Source organism: Oreochromis niloticus, linkage group LG17, assembly GCF_001858045.2.
Source record: "Oreochromis niloticus isolate F11D_XX linkage group LG17, O_niloticus_UMD_NMBU, whole genome shotgun sequence".
Classification (NCBI taxonomy): domain Eukaryota; kingdom Metazoa; phylum Chordata; class Actinopteri; order Cichliformes; family Cichlidae; genus Oreochromis; species Oreochromis niloticus.
The window spans coordinates 6,202,306-6,221,794 of record NC_031981.2 but is presented as its reverse complement, the minus strand read 5'-3'; the positions used below and the strand labels follow the sequence as shown (position 1 = coordinate 6,221,794).

Below are 19,489 nucleotides of genomic sequence, written 5' to 3'. Positions count from 1 at the left end.
ATCATGGGACGAATAGAGCAAATGGTAAAATTAACAAGACAAATTCGGTTATATGTCTAAGTTTGTTTTGGAATTTTCTTCATCAAAAAAAGGGAATGTAATATTTAGCTTATTAATTCCCAATGTAAAAAAGAGGCTAAAGCCAAAACGGCTGCTGTAATGAGAACACTGCAGGCTTTAATTACAGATAAATGCAGAGAGGAACTGAACTCATTAACCACACCGATCCATTCAGAGCCATCCATTCACACAGGTCTGAGTGCAGCTATGTGTGATGTGTTAAAAACAGGAAAAGAAAGTGAGGTGTGACCATACGTCAAAATAACTCAAACTTCATGTAAACAGAAAAATAGTGTGCTGGCCAACACAGGAATGTGTATAGCATACAATCATTATTTATCTCCAGCTTTCTCAGCTTTCTCAGTATAACCCAATGGGGCAGAAAAGAAGAAAGGGCTAGATATTTCTAATTATTAGTTAGGGCACAATTTTTCCCTTCAGAACTGCCTTGATTCTTTGTGGCACAGATTAAACAAGGTCCTGGAAATGTTCCTCGGAGGCTTTGGTTCATGTTGACCAGATAGCACAGCTAGCACACACAGTTGTTGCAGATTTGTCAGCTGTACATCCATGATGCTGAATTTGTTGTTTCACCAGTCCATCTATTTTAAGAGTATGTTCTTCTGCATACCTTGGTTGTAACAAGTTGCTATTTGAGTTACTGTTGCCTTTCAATTTCACCCAGAGGCATGCTGCTTACTGGATATTTTCTCTTCTTCAAATTAGCAGTTTTTGAAATACTCAGACCAGCCTGTCTGCCACCAACAAGCATGCCATGGTTCAAGTCACTTAAATCACCTTTTTTCTCCATTCTAATGCTCAGTTTGAACTTCAGCAGGCCATATTGACCATGTCTACATACCTAAATGCGCTGCGTTTCTCCCATGTGATTCGCTGATTGGATAGTTATGTTACTGAGCAGTTTCAGAAGTACCTAGTGAAGTGACCAGTGAGTGTAGTGTAACTACTTACAAATCCAAACCCCATTTAATGTTGCAAAGACTAACTGAGAAAAGGCAACATCGCTTGGAGCTGAGAACTTCTATCTTGAAAGACTATGGCCAGCCTAGGGTTATTAAGTATACACCTACTACACACATACTAGATAAGCTCAGTGCCAAAGGTAGTGATTAATTATGAGGGAATTCCTAGTTTGTTCTGAGGGTAATCGCACATGTATTTGTGTACCTTATCATTAAACGTTAAACAAACACTGCTTGGAGCAGGTTGGAGGGGGGGATTGCCATCTAGAACTCAACCTCTGTGGAACAAAGGGGAGGAAATGGATACAGCAGGGTGCATCTGATAAGACAATACCACAGCAAAAGACAAGTGCTCCTGCAAAATCTAATCATATCTAACCACAATGCAAAGTGTAATGCACCACAGGGGTGAACACGCTCACTCAAAAACTGATTAATCTAGTTGTATGACCAAATGCATTCCCTTGTCTCAGCATCACGATACAGCATAAACTGCGGATATGAGCTTCCATTAATTTTAGCAGGGTGTTCCAAGGAAGAGATTGATTTTTTCCCCCTTGTAAAAGCCACTCAAAAAGTTCAAAGGTCAAGTTTAAATGTTATATAACACCATATACCTACATTCAAAAGAACATTGTGCACATCTTAAGAGGACTTAACTTCTAGCACAGCCATTCACTGCAGCTGGCTGTTATCTACCAACATTCAGACAATCTACCTCGAGGTAAGCAGGCTTTCCTGAAAGTAAGTGACTATATTCATTCTCATGCAGGTTTTGGATAAAAACAACAACAACAAGTAAACAAGAGTGTGCACTGAAGGCTAGTCAGCTACTTTTAAAGCCAGAATATGAGTTTGCACTGAGCCACAGTGCATCTAGACCAGAGATGTCAAACTCATTTTACATTGTGGGCCATATACAGCCAATTTTGACCTTAAGTGGGCCGGACCAATGAAACACAGTATAAAGAAATGTAACCATGCAGCGAATCCCTCCGATACCTTCATATAAAAAAAACAGAAACAATTTCAAAAATATGTCTCAGTTAATTTATGTCAGCGGTCCCCAACCTTTTTTGTGCCACGGACGGTTTATGTCCGACAATATTTTCACGGACTGGCCTTTAAGGTGTCGCAGATAAATACAACAAAATAAAACCAGTACCTCTACCAAAAAAAAAGAGAAGATTTATTCATAACACACGGGAAAAGACCCAGGGAAACAGAGTTAACGATAAAAAAAATAAAGATGAAAACGCTGAAAACCATAAATTTCACACCAGGGCCTCAACTCTCGCGGCCTGGTACTGGTCCGTGACCCGGGGGTTGGGGACCGCTGCTCTATGTGATAAAATGCTGCTGTAGTAGATAGAAGAAATTTGTCCGCATGGCTCTTTGGGACTAAATTGTAAGAATCAATGTGTAAAATTACAGAAAAATTAGCTCATTGGCCAGAATGTCCTGTAACAATTAAATGAATAATAAAACAATTAATTGGGTTTTTTAATGCTGTGGACTGACTATAAATATGAAATTTTGATTATAGATGGTGAAAGAATGGAAATGTTTCTGTCATTTTATTGTTTATTTATTATCTGGTTACTTTGGTGTAGTATGAATAACCATGGAAGACGTCTTTATTGGCAGGCACAGTTATAAACCTCATGAAAATGCAGTTCAAAGCCACAAATCGATGCCCTTTGTTACATTTTTCACATCCGTTCAGCGGGCCACATTGGAATCTTTAGTGGGCCGATTCTGTCACTCAAAGCTACAGTGTGTCAGTAAAGTCTAGATCAGGGGTGTCAAACATATGGGCCATATGTTTGACACCCCTGATCTAGACTTTACTGACACACTGTAGCTTTGAGTGGAGCACTGCTGTAGACTAAATCCCAGATACTGCTGTTGGAAGGCGTTATCCTCTTGCACGTGAAAACCAGCTTGGGCTGTGATCCCTTGGATGCATGCTGTCCTCTACTTCTCAAGGCCACACTTAAGAAGCTGCAGGCATAAAGGTTGTTGTGTGATCCCTAAATGAACCATAACATATTGGAGATGAATGCAGGTCACAGGTCACAGTGCAGGTTCAAGTTCATGCTCCTTGATTTGTGTGTCTAACAGGAGGAGCAGAAGGAGTAAATTGGAAAGATAAAGAGCTGAGTGAGCAGCTGCACGCTCTTAGGCCTCAGCTAAACCACATCATTTGGTTTACATTAAATGCATCTGACACAGAAAAGTCAGCAAGAATTGATTTTGAGGCCGACTGCCTTTGTTTTACTTACTCAGCGTATCCGGTGGCCCACGGTAATCTCCTGGTTTCCTTCAGGATGAGGATGGGCCGAGCTATGTGATCAGCAGAGCACTCGATCTCATCCGGGGACAGTCCAAGGAAATCAGGTCTCATATATGGGAATTTCAGCGGCAGCTCGGATCCGGGATTGCCGCCTGACCCGGAGCTACCCCCGGCCATGATTCCCCCCATGAAACCGGCCACGGCGGACTTTACACGGGTGAGCATGTTAGTGGCGCGTCGCGGCGGGGTGTCCGTCGGCCGGTGCGGGGCGCCGCGGCTACCTTTCCCCGGATTCCCCCCAGCTCGGCCGCGCTTGATCGACGAAGGGCTGGACGAAGAAGACGAGGAGGAGGAGGATGAGGCAATCCGAGGATGATTACGCTTTCATTGATTCAGTGCGGAAACAAGAGACACATCCGGAGGAGAGGATGGTGGAAACAGCAGAGATGCTTCAACTAAAATCCTCCACGCCTCCATGGAGAGCAATTGATAACAGCTCGGCCGCCGTGAAAGCGGAAATGCACTGAAGATTAATGGTCATGTGACGCATCCATTGATGCACACTGAAAAAAACAGTACGGACAGGCACCATGGTTACCTATATACCCACCATATATGGATGAAATCTATCTATCTATCTATACACACACACACTTATATATATATACGCGTCTTCCATACCCAGGGGCGTTTCCTTGCTTTTGGGGGGGCACTTTTGTGAAATTGTACTTCAGTACTTATTTCTGCTTTAGCAAATAAACACAGCGTGCTGATAAATATAAAGATGTTGAAAAAATGGTGCAATGAGCTGCATCTTGTTACAAGGCGAAATCACACAAACTGGGCGTGTAATGAATACATACAAGAATACTCCTGGTGACACCCTCATGCAGTAAAGATGATGTCTGTTGTATCACAAGACACAACAAGGTAGCTGTATTACTATTTTTTAAAATTTCCCTTTCACCCCTCAGGTCCAGTACCAGAGGTCTGGAAGCTTGAGTATCTTTGCTGTTCCTAGAACGTGTTGCATTTTTTATATTTTGCTTCCAAGGAACCAAAATAGTTTTGAGTAACAGCTTTCCAGGCTGTCAAAGGTTTTTCTTTGGATATTTGCCACATTTTTATACCACTTATTCCCAGTCCAGTCTTTGTACTTGACCTTTTCTTTTCTTTTTTTTTGTAAAACCACTCAAAAAGGCCTATAACTCAAGGGATGAACCACGATCATGAGACAATTAATACATTTTAGAAAAACCCAAATCTTTATCCAAACACAGCAAGCATCAAAATGGAGGACAAAAGAAGAAATGGAAGGGCTGGAAAAAGTATGTAATGAGTCATATCACAAATTGAGCACCTAAGCACCAACATTAAGCAGCAAATTCAAGCATCTCCTATAAAATATATAGTGTGTAAGGATTTAGGTGTTCCAAAAAGCGACATATATGTCAATAATCCTGGCACGCTAGACTAAATCTAGTCATCCAGATTGATTTACACATCTTGGAGGACTTGGGCAAAAGAAATATATACATACGTTACGATCATTACTCTAAAATCCTGTAAAAATTGTGTTGAGTGCAGAGGCTTGGACTCCAATGCAGTACACTGGAGACAAACTTAAAAATAAAGCCAATTTCTAACATTTATAGCGTTGCTATTAAACCAACAGCCCCAACCTTTGCCCTGAGGGGGGGAAAAGGTGTAACTACTGTAGTGTAATACACACCGAACTCCAGCAGATAGAGCTGTTACTCAAAAGTAGATGGGCCAGTTTATGGATAGCCATGGATGTCCAAATGGTTTTTTTTCGCAGTGTCAGGAAACACTTCAAACTCTTTCATGGCTCTCCTCTCAAGCAATGACGAGAGTTGTAAAGACATATTTCCCAATAAATGGATCTTAAATGCAGCTCTGTCATTCTTCTTTCGTCAGATTTGCATTACGGTACCAACACTTTCATCGAGGAAACTCAAATGATGTATGCAAACCAACTTTTTGCCTTTTGTTTTGTCCCTCATTTAAAGCCGCTTTACACCATTTGCAAGCAAATCTTGTTTGTATCTTCATTTGACTTCAGTCAGTTGGGTGTGTTGGCTGGAGATCGCCTACGCATCTCAGGGTAGTTTAATGCAATACTTGTCACAACGCAGCTTGATAATCTATTATTAGAGTCAGGTGTGACTAGACTCATTGTTTTTATTCCCAATGGGAGAGCATGTTGTTTTGTCTTCATGCCATAAAAGTGCTTGTTTTTAAGTCCACTGAGTCATGAGTCAGAGAAGTTACAGCTGAAAGAAGTCAGGTATAGTCAGCTTCTCAACATTTTTATGACCTTAATCTTTCAAGTTATTTTATGACACAGCACTTAAAGGAAAGACAACACCTTACAGTAAAAACACAAAGGAAAGATCTGATGTTCTCCCAGACATTAGGTATAACTCTTGTCTTGACCCATATTTAGCTGGACTATGATTCACTGCACTTAGAGCTATCCGATAACAAGAAATTAACGTGTATATGCTGGAAAAGCTGTAATTTCTTCTTCTTCCCAGTATTATCATTAGCAGGAAGTTTGCCTCAACAAGTCTCTTTCTTTATTTTCTAACACTGACTCCTCTGTGAAACATGCATGTTTTGATCTAACTGAGATGTTATGAAACTCTGTAAGAACTGGAAGGTGAGTACATCCTCAGGGGAAAAAGCTGTCATGTCATCTGTGATTCACTGCAAGGAGTTAGAACATTATAGGAAATTTGAAAACTGAAAAGTGTGTAGGCATAATAGAGTCTATGCCAAAAAGATGTGTAATCCATACTTTGAAACTTGAAATAAATAAATAAAATTTAACAAAAATTAATCAAAATTAAAATGTAAAGACAATGATTGATGTATAGCGTGTAGTGACAACCCCAGTGTAGTAGTTCCCCTCAGCAATACAGAAATTCAGCTTGACACTTGAATAGAATAATGTGCAATGTGTAAATGACTCAGTATGCCAGAACATGCTTTTAGACAACTGGAAGATAACTAAATGACTAAGATATAAATGGCAGTGTACGTGAGTGGAGCTTCCAGCTCATTTTAATTCTGAGAACCATGCCCAAATAAGGTAAAGCAACGTTGACCCAAGAGGAAGCTTATTTCACACACTCAGGAGTGAAATGTGAGGAGTTATTATTACAAAACATAAATATAGCGAAAGTATTTAAGAGGTCAGTCAGATGTTAAGAACAAGCTCTTCCCATAGTCCCCAAACTGCTTTACCTTTTCTAATTTTAATACCCAGTCAGTAAAAGGGGACTGCTGCAACCACAGCAAACCACAGGGTTTCCTCCTGAAGCTTCTTTTTTTTTTTTCCGAAATACACAATAGGAATTGAAGAAATTATGCAAAAAAAAAAAAAAGGGATGTGAAATTTTGCACCTTTCCAGTAAATCCTGTCACAGCATGTGGATTTTGGCGTGGGTGAGAGGGTTTGTGACTGGGTTTCAGTACCATTTCCACATAATTACAGCTCGCTATAGTGTGACAGGTAAGTAGAAAGGTTCCGAAGAAGTTTTGTACACTGAGGAAATGTACTGTTTAAAAAAAAAATCACATCTTGTGGAAAGAACTGCTGAAAAGGAAAAAAACTACTACTTTATTCTCTCGTTCAGAGAGCCCCGCCTCCCACACAAAACAGCTGGAGCCCTTTGGTTCGCACTACACGCTGGATATCATCACATCCAGGACACAACAAACCAGAGAACCTCACCATTCAACTACGTCAAGCTCACATCTGAGTTTGTCACTTAGCCCCACCTGAAGAAGAAAAAGAGAAAAGATTAGAGAGGACTAGAAGAGGCACAGATTTCAAGGACTCTAGAAAGAAGAAGAGAGTGTCCACACCTGGCCAGTAAAATGATCCTGTGGGCTGGCTTGCTGCTGGTGCACTGCTGCTTGCGTCTGACTGGAGCTGCAGGTGAAAACCCTGGACTGGAGACATGTATGAGGTGCTCTCAGGTAAAAGAATCAACAAGGCTAAAATCACATGATCAGCTTATATTATTGTGTTCTATATTAGCATCTGATATTAGTCACTGCTGCTGATGAACGTGTGTAAAAATACTTCTTAATATGCCAATTTGTCTGTTTTTAGTGAGTGAAAATAACAGAAATATACAGGTGTTTATAATCAGTTCTGTACTCTTACAGCTGTGGTCATTAATGGGGCTGTGATCAAACTTAAATCTGATTTGTGATGGATCCAATTCTAATCTCAAAGGCTCTTCAGTTTACATAGAATGAAACCACATGAAAGCCAGTTAATGACACTCTGATTCACCTACTGGAAGACAGTTTTACAAACTACATCCTGCGAAGCCTCTTCTGTTGAGCTTATGTTAAAGGAGGTGGTGATAAATGAGTTAGTAAATATAGCTAATCATTTACTGGAGCCCAAGGAGGAAACAACTGCAAATGAATCTAGGTGGAGGGTAGATAGTCAACACCACATGTTTACTCTTTTTCAGTGACCTGAACTTTAAGAGCTTCCTTTTCCTTCTAACCCACCCTGTCTTGCATGAGTACAGTAAAGATAAAGCTCTTTATCATCTGCAGGTTTCTACATGTGTACGTGCTTAATAGTGTAACTCAGCGCCTCACTGTAGCAAGAAAACAGTTTGACAGTCGGTTACCATTCTGAAAGATGAACTAGAGATGTGTTTACAGTCAAAACATCATCATACGTGGGAGGTACTGCGAGGTACCTCATGGGTGGTAGATCCAAAAGGCTGAGATTTCATTTAAAAAAACAATCCAACAAAAAACTCCTGAAGCTGCTGTTGGTTACAAATCACATTCCCAACATCATAAAATTGAAGGCACTGTTTATTCTGGCGCCATGACTTATGAAATAGGCTTCACATACTTGACTGGTGAATGAACGAGGATGCATTGGCCAGAACATTTTTACTTAAAGACCCCCGTGATTCACATTCCTTCATTATTATTATTATTATTGTTATTATTATTATTGTTTTTGTTGTTATTATTATTATTCTTTGAATCTGTGGGTGAATTCTTGCTGTTAGCTGACTTTGTGCAAATTAACCAAAGACAACTGTGTTACAGTGCTCCTGCTGTGGGGTTAAACACACACACACACACACACACACACACACACACACACACACACACACACACACACACACACACACACACACACACAGAGGCAGAGTTTTACCTGAAAGGAGCAATGAGGATGTAAAGACTCATTGTTGTCTGGGAATTCCCTGTCCTGCAGAGCTGCTACCTTTGTTCTCTTCGAGGGTAACTTTATTGATAAAACTCCTACACAGAATTCACAGAAAAGAGCCTGTCATGAATAACTCTGTGTTTTCTTCTTTATTTTCTTTTTCTTTTTGCAGGGACTTCACTGCAAGACCAAAGGAGGCTGTGAGTAAAGATTTGTTACCACTTTACACCTGCAGTCATGCATGCCCATTGGGTATTTATTTGCACAATAACTTGAAAAGCCTTTATATTTTACTGCAATGTTGTCAAAGCAACTGCATTCAGCATTTAACATAGAATTCAAGGCTGGGTTGAAAAGGTCTGTAAAACAACACAGAGACCATTACGTGCCACTGAACTAAAGTGAAAAACAGTAACCACATTCAAAGATCTTTAAATGTGCCCCACCCATAGCATTAAAACGATTTTTTTCCCTCCCTCACACAGCAAATCAGACGTGATAAAATCACGATAAGCTCAACAAGCAGTGCATTGCTGCTACCTGTACTCTCTGCACAAAATACTTAAAGAAATATAAAGTTTAAAATGCTAAAGAGAAATTCAGATGCTTTGTATAGCAGACGGCAAATGTGGGAACGCTGCTGTGGTTTTCTCTCTATAAGTAAGCATACTTCAAAGATCCTTTTACCCACATTTGGACACAAAATCCACACCTTCCCTCACACATCCCACAGCATAACTTTTTTGTTTTTTAAAAAATATTTCTCTGTCCCTGTTGCTGTGTAGATTCATTTCCACGTCCATGCGAGAACCCCACTGAAAGTCTCAACACCACCGTGTTCCACAACGTCAGCCTTTCCACGGTCATGAAGTGTGAGAGGATGCAGAAGTGCTCGCTGCGGCTCGGAATCAAAGCAGTGGTGCAAGTCACTGGTGCGTAAGTGTGATGGCTTAAAATAGATGCAGCGATAGCTGTTTATAGGAAATGCATGTGCTCAAAAATGTCAAAAGCTTTTACAGGGCAAGCAATGAATGAAAATCTGTTTGGGTGAACAGAGATTTGCTTTGGCATCCATACACCGACTGGCTCATGGCGCACAGGGTCTAGTCTTTGACTTCTCTTAGTCTTACAGCGATGCCAAATTACTGAACCACTGTCTCAGTGTATCACCCTACTGTATTATTTAGTTTGGCCACTTATTAAAAGCTATTATAGGATTAAAATCCAGTTACACTTGAGCTCCATGTTGCAGTGTTTAGCTTGGCACCAAATCATTTTCCATGTACAGTTTACCATCCAAGTTGCTTTTCCCACTTGTTCCCTGCTTTATGTCCCACCTCCCAAAGTCCCTGTTATCCACTTTTTTGCCAAATCCTCCACCTGATGCTATTGTACTATTTTTAGACAGTTTTCTGGATCTCCTACTTTCAAAAGATAATCTCACTTTCAATCAGAAGTAGACTAATGCTGTCAATTCAACTATAGCATTTCATTTTCTCAGTGTATCACCCTGTGTGCACACTGTGTGTGGTCTTTTTTCGGCGCTGGAGCGCGATGCTTGGCGCCAGAGGCACTCAGCTAAAGTGTGTTTCCAAAACGATTTAACTAAGTTCACATGTAAACATGCCCAGAAATCACATTAAGATAATCCCAGTACCACTTTGATGCTTTTAGCGTACCTGCCCGTTTGATGTTTTGCGAGGAGTCAGTGGACAGCCGATGTCACACTGATCTCTACATGTTCAGTGTGGCGTCTTTGTCATTCACTCTTCTTCACTTAAAACAGCCTACATCCTGGTATGGGCTGTTTATTTCAGATGTGACTTTGCTGTTAAAACACTACACCGGAATTTCTTTTGATACTTGGAAGTAATTGTCCTGAAAGCAACAATGCTGAATCCTCTCAAAGCCAAACTGTTTATTAAACCACAAAATCTTCCTTCTGTTTTCACAGAAGACGTAGGTGTGGTGAATCAGTATAGCTTGAAGGAAACTTTGACAAAGAGGTGCTGAGTGACTGAAGTTATTGCATGTAATTAACTAAGTTATACATAGAAGGACTTTTTAGTTTTTTTTGGAGGACAATCATTAACTAAACAGAGCCCATGCCTAACACACTCATGCCAACAGATACATGTCATGTGATATTATTTGGTGTCCAATGTCGGACCAAGGTCCTTACTCAGTTGTTTTCTTTTCTTCTTATTCAAAACTTCCTCAACAAGGAAGCGCCAAATGGAACTCTTAGGGTGTAGTCAAGTCAACGTAGAAACGAATGATGTTAGAGATGATAACCGCTGATGACACACTTTAAAGGCATTTGCTGAAGGAAGTCACATTTTATAAAATGCAACGAGCTTCCATGAAAAAACTTCTGCTTTTGCATGGTAAACATGCCAATTGACACTTCATGTTCCTGATAATGCTGACAACCCATGCAATCTGATAAGGTTTACACAGGAAGACACATTATCAGACACATCCATCCATGTGCACAGCGTAATACAGTAAACCTGGTAGATTTCCAGACTATCCGTCTTGGAATTGAGGAAACCCTTTGCTGAGAAAAAAAGAAAGTACCTAAATAATTTCTTCCTGTGTGGCACCTAAAACAGTGCCAACCTGCACCAAAATAACTGATCAACCATTCAAAAACATTTTGAATGGCTGACTGGCTGGTGCTGGTTACTGCTACAGCGACTTCAAAATGTCTTCTGGATTATGTTTCCACAGACTCCATCCACGGCGTGTCCTTTTGTATCACAACCGCAGGGATGATGATGAGGTGCAAAACCTTTAGCTTCACAAGGGCATCAAGAGAAAGGATGTCTGGACTGCAGGTAAAACCCCTAGCACATCTGGCATCGCTGGGTATTTGTGGGACATTAATTAGTCCAGAGTGTTATGCTAGAGTAGCTTTTCTGTTAAATGTGCTGTGTGTATCACTCAAATGTTGCCAAGCCAATAGTGCCTTCCTGTCCTCTTTTGTCTTTCCCTTCCTGCAAACCGGGGAGTTTGCTGATGAGGCAGCTCTCGATATCCTTCAGGTTCCTCTCATCTTGTGGTCAGGAAAAATATATGACCTTTTTCCACACATCTGGGACATCCCATTTGCTCTTAAAGGTCACTGGAAAACTGACTCATATGCCACTGTAACCTACGCAAAGGTTACGGAGCTGAAAAGCATTCCCCAGCTGATGCCCACGATGGTGAAATCGGTGTGTCACATAAACTGTATTTAAAAGATTCCAGATCAGAGTAAAACCTGCATTCTTTCTAATGGCCCACAGGTGGGTGAGGCTGCAAAAAAAGGAGTAAAGAAGCAGAAAGAAAACCAACCCTCAACTCCAGTGATCTGTTAACCCAATAAATACTTTTGTAATGAGTTTATGATCTCAGTCTGTTTCATGTGTAATTAAAAAAACATGCCATCTTGTAAATTATGGGCCTCATTTGAGTCAGAAAGATCATCAAGCACTGATAATGTTTTGTGGCATACCAAAATTTTGATCGCTGCCGGGTTTGTGGTGTGTCCTCTTTTCTCAGTCAGAGGCACACCCCACTTTGTAGATGATTTTGTAACATGAAAACAGTGACAGAGGAAATAAACAGTTTAACGCCTCAGAGCAAACCACTGGTTAGCATCACCGTGCCTATGGATATTTCCATAGTCTAGCTGGAGCCTTCAGGTCTCTCAGGTAGACAGATTCATTGTTGTGATTGTCACAACAGTGGTCCGGCCAGGCTAACTGGCTTTCCATCGGCCTTGCTTCTGAAACAGATGTGGTCCTTTCAGCATATTTCCACACGGCGCAGCGTTTAACAGACATGTGACAGCTTGTGTGCTTTTTCCCACCTCTTTCCTGCAGGTTGAAGTTGAGAACAACTGCACTGAAGTTTCTCCAAACCAGCAAGTGCAAGTAACGGTGACAACAGTCCCAAGTTACTGTGGAATGACCTGGACCAGCACCTATCATAGTCCAGGTAGTATTACATGCACTTTGTCCATGTGTTTGCATAAATATGCAAACACAGACTCAAGGGCATATGACTGTAACCATGGGTAACTAATAAACAGTGTTACACAACCAGCCCTGCCAAGTATTTCCTTGTAACTGGTAGAAAAAACAGGAAACCTTGCAGTGTGTTCCGCTGCTCTGTAATGATGAATGTCAATGATTCAAAGAGTGTAAATATCTTAAGCGAGTTATCTTAAGTGAGTACTGTGTGAAAACAACTCCCACATGTGTGATGACACGTGAATGAGAGGAATTGTTTCACGCATGAGTTGTTTCTTTTTTAAGTGCTTCACTTTTCTCAACAGGATGTAGTCATGAAGATTTTAGAAGACTTGTTCCGGAGTGCATCAGTAAGTGTAAATATAATTATATTAGTTGATATGCTTTCTCCTTACATGTTTTAATGAATGCAGTGCAGTGAAATGAAATATCAAATATGCAGTAATATATGCATTTTTAGGGCTTGTCCTCCTCTCCTCACCCCTAACCGGTTGCCCCTCCCTGGGCCTAGTTCTGCTGGAGATTTCTTCCTGTTAAAAGGATGTTTTTCCTTCCCGCTGCTAACTACTTCCTCATAGAGGGTTGTTTGATTGTTGGGGTTTTCTCTGTATTATTGTAGAGTCTTTACCTTACATTACAAAGCACCTTGAGGTGACTGCTGTTGTGATATGTATATAAATATATATCTAATATCTATATAAATAAAATGTAATTGGACCTTTTAATTTTTTGTTTTCATTGTCTGATTGTTTCATGTCTCTTTCAGCTGGCAGACTGTCGTACAAAGTAAACCCAGACAAGAAGGAGCTGAGTGTAAACGTTTCAGACATGCTTAACGATCACAACTACCACCTCCGTCTCTGCCGAAAGGATTTCATCTGCTCTGGCACAGGGGCCTATACGCTGGTGAGAGACTCTTATTGGAATGAATATGAGTGGAATCAGAGCAGTTATTTCTGTTCCTCAATAATATGAATATATATATATAAAGTGAGATCTGCGAGAGGTGGGGTAATGTTGCATTATGTAACAGTGCAAGAAAAGCATAACAGGTCTAAGCCACGCTTATGACCTTTCATCCCCAAGTGAGTCATCGGGTTATTCCCTGTGTGAATCAAATTTAAATGTACTCACTTACTAAATTGCTTTATATAACTGGCAATCAGGACTGCGCGGTATTCCCCGAACTAAAGGACAGCTGAAACAGTAAGGACTCAAAAGTCTTGCCGCTGGTGAAAAATGTGCACAGTGAACACAAGAACCATCATTAACTGTTACCCAGACAGTCATTCCACAAATAATCAAAAGTTGTTCTCATTTTTCAGATACAGAAGGAGCAGCCCATAAAGAGTGCCACCTTCCCATACTCTCGACCTTTGCCCTGCCTCTGCATTGAGGTAATGCTATGGCTCACACTCCCAGTCTTTAATCAGTTTCAGTTTCTGCCATAAATTCCATGAAAGACCTTCAGTAATCACTGATAAATTCATCACAGGGCTGGTCAGCGGTGATGGACGCCCCAAGAGTCCAGGTCTGCCCGTTCAAAGACCGTGAGTCACATTGTTCATTCAAACAGATGAGAAAATTGCCAGCTTGTGCTGTAACATTTGAAAGCTGATGGTGTATCATAACAATCCATAATCCTATGACTTCATTCGCCTGCAGGTGTTGAGGAACTGTGGTTTGGAATCACCTTTGATCCACTGGAGGAGACTTTGTTATGGGAGCCTGCTTGTCCAATTACAGCTTTGGCTGCATTGTGTCAGATGAGAGATGATGGCATCTGTGTGGATTTCCCACACTCCTCCCAGAATGTTACCAGAGAAAAGGTACACACCTTTCAGATATTTACTAAGCAAGCTTTCTTAAGCTTGGTTATCCTTACAAATCACTTAAGTGTAACTAAGCCGATGCCCTTATTAGGCAACATTGCACATGAGCACACACATACAAGCCAGAACTCTCACTCAGTTTACGGAGAGGCTTGAGAGGGGTTTGAACAACCTGACAGTCAGGTGCCTGGTCTTATGTGAGAGATGAGTCACAGAAAAGTCACTCACCTTTATTAGCACATGCCAAGAATGCGGACATGTCAGCTTGAAGTGGAACATCATCTTGACTGATCTGATTTCAGATGTAGCTTGTTGTTGTAGTTGAAACCTCTTTAAAAGGTGAAAGCCTCAAACGATCACATAAAAGTGCTCACTATTTAACCGTGTCATTTTTCACATAAACACTATAGCTAGGAACTTTCTGCTGTAATCGAACAAAAGCAAGAGCATGCATTCATTCCAAACTTTCCTAAGACAACATAAATGTTGAGTTGGGTTTCTTGTTTGTATAAGTCAAGCCAGACCTACATATAAAGTATATTGGAAGAATGAAGGGATAGGAGTCCTTATTTTGGCACAAGACATTTAGGCTGAAGGCTGGGAAGACTTAGGCAGATGCTTCACTTGAAAGACAAATATAGCTCTCTGAATCTAAACACAACATGAGTCACCCAGGCTAATGATTTAGATCATCACTTGTGTAACTGCAATTCTTTATTAATAAGAACTCGTGATTCATTCACAAAAACTTCTTTAATGCTTTTTCAGATAGCATTCTCTAAGGTGGATCCCCACGATCGACTGTGCGTCAAGGTAACAATCTTTCTTTTGCTTTTTTCATTCCACAAATTTCACTAGGGCATGTCAACTTGATACGCTAGCAACAGTGAAACAAACAAAACAGTTTATTTTCTGCGTTCTGTATTTGATTGCAAAATGACCTTTGCATCACATTAGCATAATGCAACTCAAATATCAGAACTGACCTGACAGTTCAGATGACTGAGATCACCTTGGTATAGTGTGACATCTTTAAAAACAATAAGATTGAGAAGATATATTTAATTTCTTGGTCAGTATGTGACGTTACTGCTGTAAGCTGGCTTATTAAGCTAGCTGGGTCATTATGGAAAAACTCCATGGCTATCTTAATAGCATGTTATATGCCATGTTATGTTTTAATTTTATCAGGCTTTTATCAAGTTCTCTCTTGTCACTTGGAAGTCATCTTGACATGCGTAGTTATTTTGAGCCATTACCTAAATTAACACGGTCCCTGGTACTTAAAGACTGCACGTATAGAATTAACAACCAAATAGGCTTAAAAAGCTGGATAATGATACCATGATATCATCGTTTACTCTTCTGATGCCATGAGTTTGTCATTTTTGCTATCATTTTTAAAAAACAAAAGCATTATGCCCACTGACATTCTCCGGCTCAGAAAGCTAACGACAATCCGGGTCACCAACACTCTGACAAGGAGGCCCTAATTATCCATACCCTTCATTACAAAAGCAGGAAACTGCCTACAAGAAGCAATGCTTCTGGGTTGCAATTCTTACACATGCAAGTTTTTGCATTTGCACTAACTCAGTAATAAAGAGTTTAAAAAACATGTATTTATTTAATACTAGAGTTCTTGTTATTATTATATCAGCTTCCTGTTATTGAGCCAATAACAGGAAGCCAATTATTGAGCCAATAACAGGAAGTTGTGATCAAATCTGCATTTCAGAAGTGAGAGTTGAGTCCTAAACGCAAAGCAGAAGTATTATTATTAGACTGTTAAACTATTTTCTATGGGTATGCAACAATGATTTTAGTAAGCTCTCTTAAACCTAAGAGTAGTGTGTTTGATATAACAGCTCGATGAAGAACACTCGAAAATGTTGATCTGTCTTCATCAGTTTACTGCAGGCTCTCAGTCCTGGACCAGGTGCCCCTTTGCTGATGGGAGACTCCAAGGTGTGACTTATTATTTTTTTCAGACCTTTGCTAATCACATCGTGAGTATTTTTTGCGATGCTCTGATGATCTATGGCAATGTATTGACCCTACTGTGTTCACATGTTCTATAATGGATGTCTATAATGATGATAATAACAGACTTTATGCATGGCGGTAATGTATGATGATATCTTTAAAAATCTAGCATGGGAGTTGGTTACAACAAGAACAGAGGGGCGTGAAGAAGTGAAGATGCTGTCACAGATCTCTGCAAACTTTTCTGTGGGGTTGTGCGTGAAGTCCAAGGGGTCCCCTGAGTGTCAGACCACTGAAACACACAACGTGCAGGTGGTAGGTGCAACACATTCCCATCGCAGACGATGACATATTTTTTAAACTAGAAACATTTCTTGTTGCAGATTTCTTCGACAGAGTTCTCGCTCATCATTAGATCTGATGAGTCTAAGTAAGAGTGGCAGAACAAATGTCTGTTCGCTGCCTGCATGCAATAACCTTTTGCCTTTTTGAAGCAGCCTGCCACAGCACGCTTACACGGACTGCATGCCAACTTTTTATCATACATGATCGCTGTTTATTACATGTTGCCTTTTTTGTTGCTAGGAAACTTCACATTTTCTCTAAAGTGTCGTGACTTTTAAAAGTTATTTGCTACCAACAGAGCAAAAAGGTAGTAATTATATCTTTTACAATACACTTTCCAGCAATCAAAAGGGATCTGCCAACAGATTAGCAAGACCTAGTGTGCAACAAGATATCTTTCTCCTGAACGCGTCATGGTTGTTAGCACATCAAAGAAACAGGAAAAAACAGAAACCATGACAACTTCCATATCGCCTGCAGGAAATAATCCCAAGATTGGTCTTTCCTATCTTTTGTCTTTTTTCTCAGGAGAAACAAAAAGCTGTTGATTTAAACCTAAAAGGGACATTCTGCAACTCATGTCTTCAGGTATGTTTGTGTAGGAGATCCTTTGAGTGCTTTGCACTTCCTATTTTAAAAAAAGACTGTTGCTTTAATATATCCCTTTTATTTGCACAGGTAAAAAGGCTTGATGTGGAGTATGCTGCCACTGTCATCCACTGTCTGAAGCTGTGCAGTAAGTATGATTTCTGCTAGAGCTGCATCCCAGTAAAATACTTTCTGCTCTTCATTTCTGCTTCTGTCCTGTGTAGTCTAACCAAACTTTTCCTTTACTATTTTCTCACGAAACTTTGTAAACCTTAGGCGATGCACCAGTTTTGAAATGTAAATGGTTTCCAGTACAGTAACAGAGCTTGCGTTTGTTGCCATGGGAATTCTGAGACGAGATAATTGCAAATGCATGTGCATCTAAAGTTTGGTGTCTTGGCATCATTTTGAAAAATAAAAGGATGATTTGTTGTGCGTGCAATGCTTAATGATACTATTATGTTCAAGATGAAAGGTTCTGTGGAAAATAAGAAGTACCAGTTTTTCCTTTACACATAATTGGGGGTTTGAGAATGTGCAGAGAGCAGGATGCAAACTGGATGGATCATCTAACAAACTGTAAATTCTCTTTGCAGGTGACTCATCACCTCTTCGTTCAGACTTGACCTGGGTATTTGTGCTGACTGGTGTTTGCCTCTTTGGAGTAATATGTGTCACTTTGGCACTTCATGTCTTATTATCAGGTAGGTTGAAAAGTTATTTGCTAGGTTTCAGGCTACCATTTTATTTTATTTGGGGATATACTGTGAAGGTACCATTGGAACATGTAAATGCATGTTTCAGTGGTGATGTAGGCCCTTTTCCAGTGCCTGCCCATCAAACTCAAAGATTTTGCAGCATGCTCTGGTATCTGCAGGTTTCATGTTTGACTCTTTGCAAGGGAGTAAATGCTGAGTTTGCCTCAGTAAACTAGGCTGGTTAATAATGTCCTAATGTTAACACTCATTTTTAGCTTTTCCTTTCCCTGACATCTTCGATGTTTGATTATTCAAATTTGGCTTCCTCTCTTTATGGATGGATGGACAGTAGCATCCAATTACAAGTACCATCAGAGTATCGCAGGCCATTTGAATGAAAAGCAGCCACGGAATTTGTCATTTTATTGATTTGCTTCCTCATCACAATTCCCATGTCTTCTCTTTTAGTGTATCGGAGAAGGAAACAGAAAATAACCGGAGTCCGTAACGGTGAAAAGCAAATAGGTAAGATTATGGCTTCATTTGCTTGACCCATACCATACAGATTTTCTTTTCTTTTACCCGTGCGCATATCTTATCATATTTCCTGTTTTGTTGCAGAACCCCCTCCCACCTGTGTGGTGTCTGTGTTACAAACTCAGCCAGTTGTCCACGGACGGGTCTTCATACCCGATTCGCCGCAGTGCGGAAACAACGAGAAGGCCAACTTACTCTCTGAATGACCAAAGTGTGAGGCATAAAGATGTTACAAAAGCAACTAAGTTCTCTGTTGAATTCAGTATATATTGTAGGCACTGACATTTCAAACGGTATGTAGCTTTCTGCAGAGGTGCTGGTTTGTATGCTTGTTCTAGTTACTGGCTAATGTATTTTGTGTGGTTGTGTTTGTTTGGGAGAAAGTTATTTTAAAGGTAAAATTTCATTTAATCTTGCAGCTACAAAGGTTTGTCTCAAAATGTATATTTTCAATAAAAAAGGCAAAATACAAAACTAAATGCTGTTTTAATTATTGTTTAAATGCACCATTATTATATCATTTAACCCAATTTTTTTGCACTAACTCCTCACAATATTGTTTTTGTTTTTACAATGTCAAATCTAATATAATTGCAATACATTTGCATTAAAACACTTGCAGTCATTAACACCGACTTCATCTCAACAACAAAAGCTTACAAGCCTTATACTTTATTTTGCTGCTCCATATCTATTTATGTCCTTACAGTTTTATAAACACTTTGCTCTTTATGTTCAGCAGCTTGTTTCCCAGTTTTCAGTGAAAGTTTCCACATCACTGCTTGCGCACCTGCTCACATGAGCCAGAGCTGCTGATAATGGTGTTTCCTTTTAACTTTAATCCAACTTCCTTCAGCGAGGAAAATTTGCATTTTTTTTTACGTCTGACACCAAACTAAGAGT

The 19,489-nt window shown here is 40.1% G+C and overlaps 2 protein-coding genes across 3 annotated transcripts in view; one reads left to right on the top strand and one right to left on the bottom strand.

Annotated features, from left to right (window-relative positions):
• LOC100702449 (protein phosphatase 1H) overlaps nucleotides 1-3,967 on the bottom strand; it is a 35,907-nt gene extending 31,940 nt beyond the window's left edge. The window contains exon 1 of the mRNA XM_003445067.5: nucleotides 3,329-3,967. Coding sequence (XP_003445115.1) covers nucleotides 3,329-3,564 — 236 coding nt within the window. The 5' untranslated portion in view covers nucleotides 3,565-3,967. The remainder of the gene's footprint in view (nucleotides 1-3,328) is intronic.
• Nucleotides 3,968-5,559: 1,592 nt separating this feature from the next.
• On the top strand, nucleotides 5,560-19,065 carry il17rel (interleukin 17 receptor E-like). Of its 2 annotated transcripts, XM_013271238.3 has the most exons (19): nucleotides 5,560-5,647; nucleotides 7,002-7,347; nucleotides 8,754-8,781; nucleotides 9,367-9,513; nucleotides 11,315-11,421; nucleotides 12,451-12,565; nucleotides 12,906-12,950; nucleotides 13,367-13,506; nucleotides 13,926-13,997; nucleotides 14,096-14,150; nucleotides 14,266-14,429; nucleotides 15,201-15,245; nucleotides 16,343-16,400; nucleotides 16,588-16,733; nucleotides 17,292-17,351; nucleotides 17,442-17,499; nucleotides 17,948-18,055; nucleotides 18,518-18,574; nucleotides 18,671-19,065. In XM_013271238.3, the coding sequence occupies exons 2-19, from the start codon at nucleotides 7,246-7,248 to the stop codon at nucleotides 18,790-18,792; spliced, it is 1,629 nt and encodes a 542-aa protein (XP_013126692.1). In that variant the 5' UTR covers nucleotides 5,560-5,647; nucleotides 7,002-7,245; the 3' UTR covers nucleotides 18,793-19,065. The 2 variants fall into 2 exon arrangements, with proteins under 2 accessions (XP_013126692.1, XP_025755516.1); XM_025899731.1 differs by lacking the exon at nucleotides 5,560-5,647 and having other exon boundaries at nucleotides 6,798-7,347.
• Nucleotides 19,066-19,489: the final 424 nt, after the last annotated feature.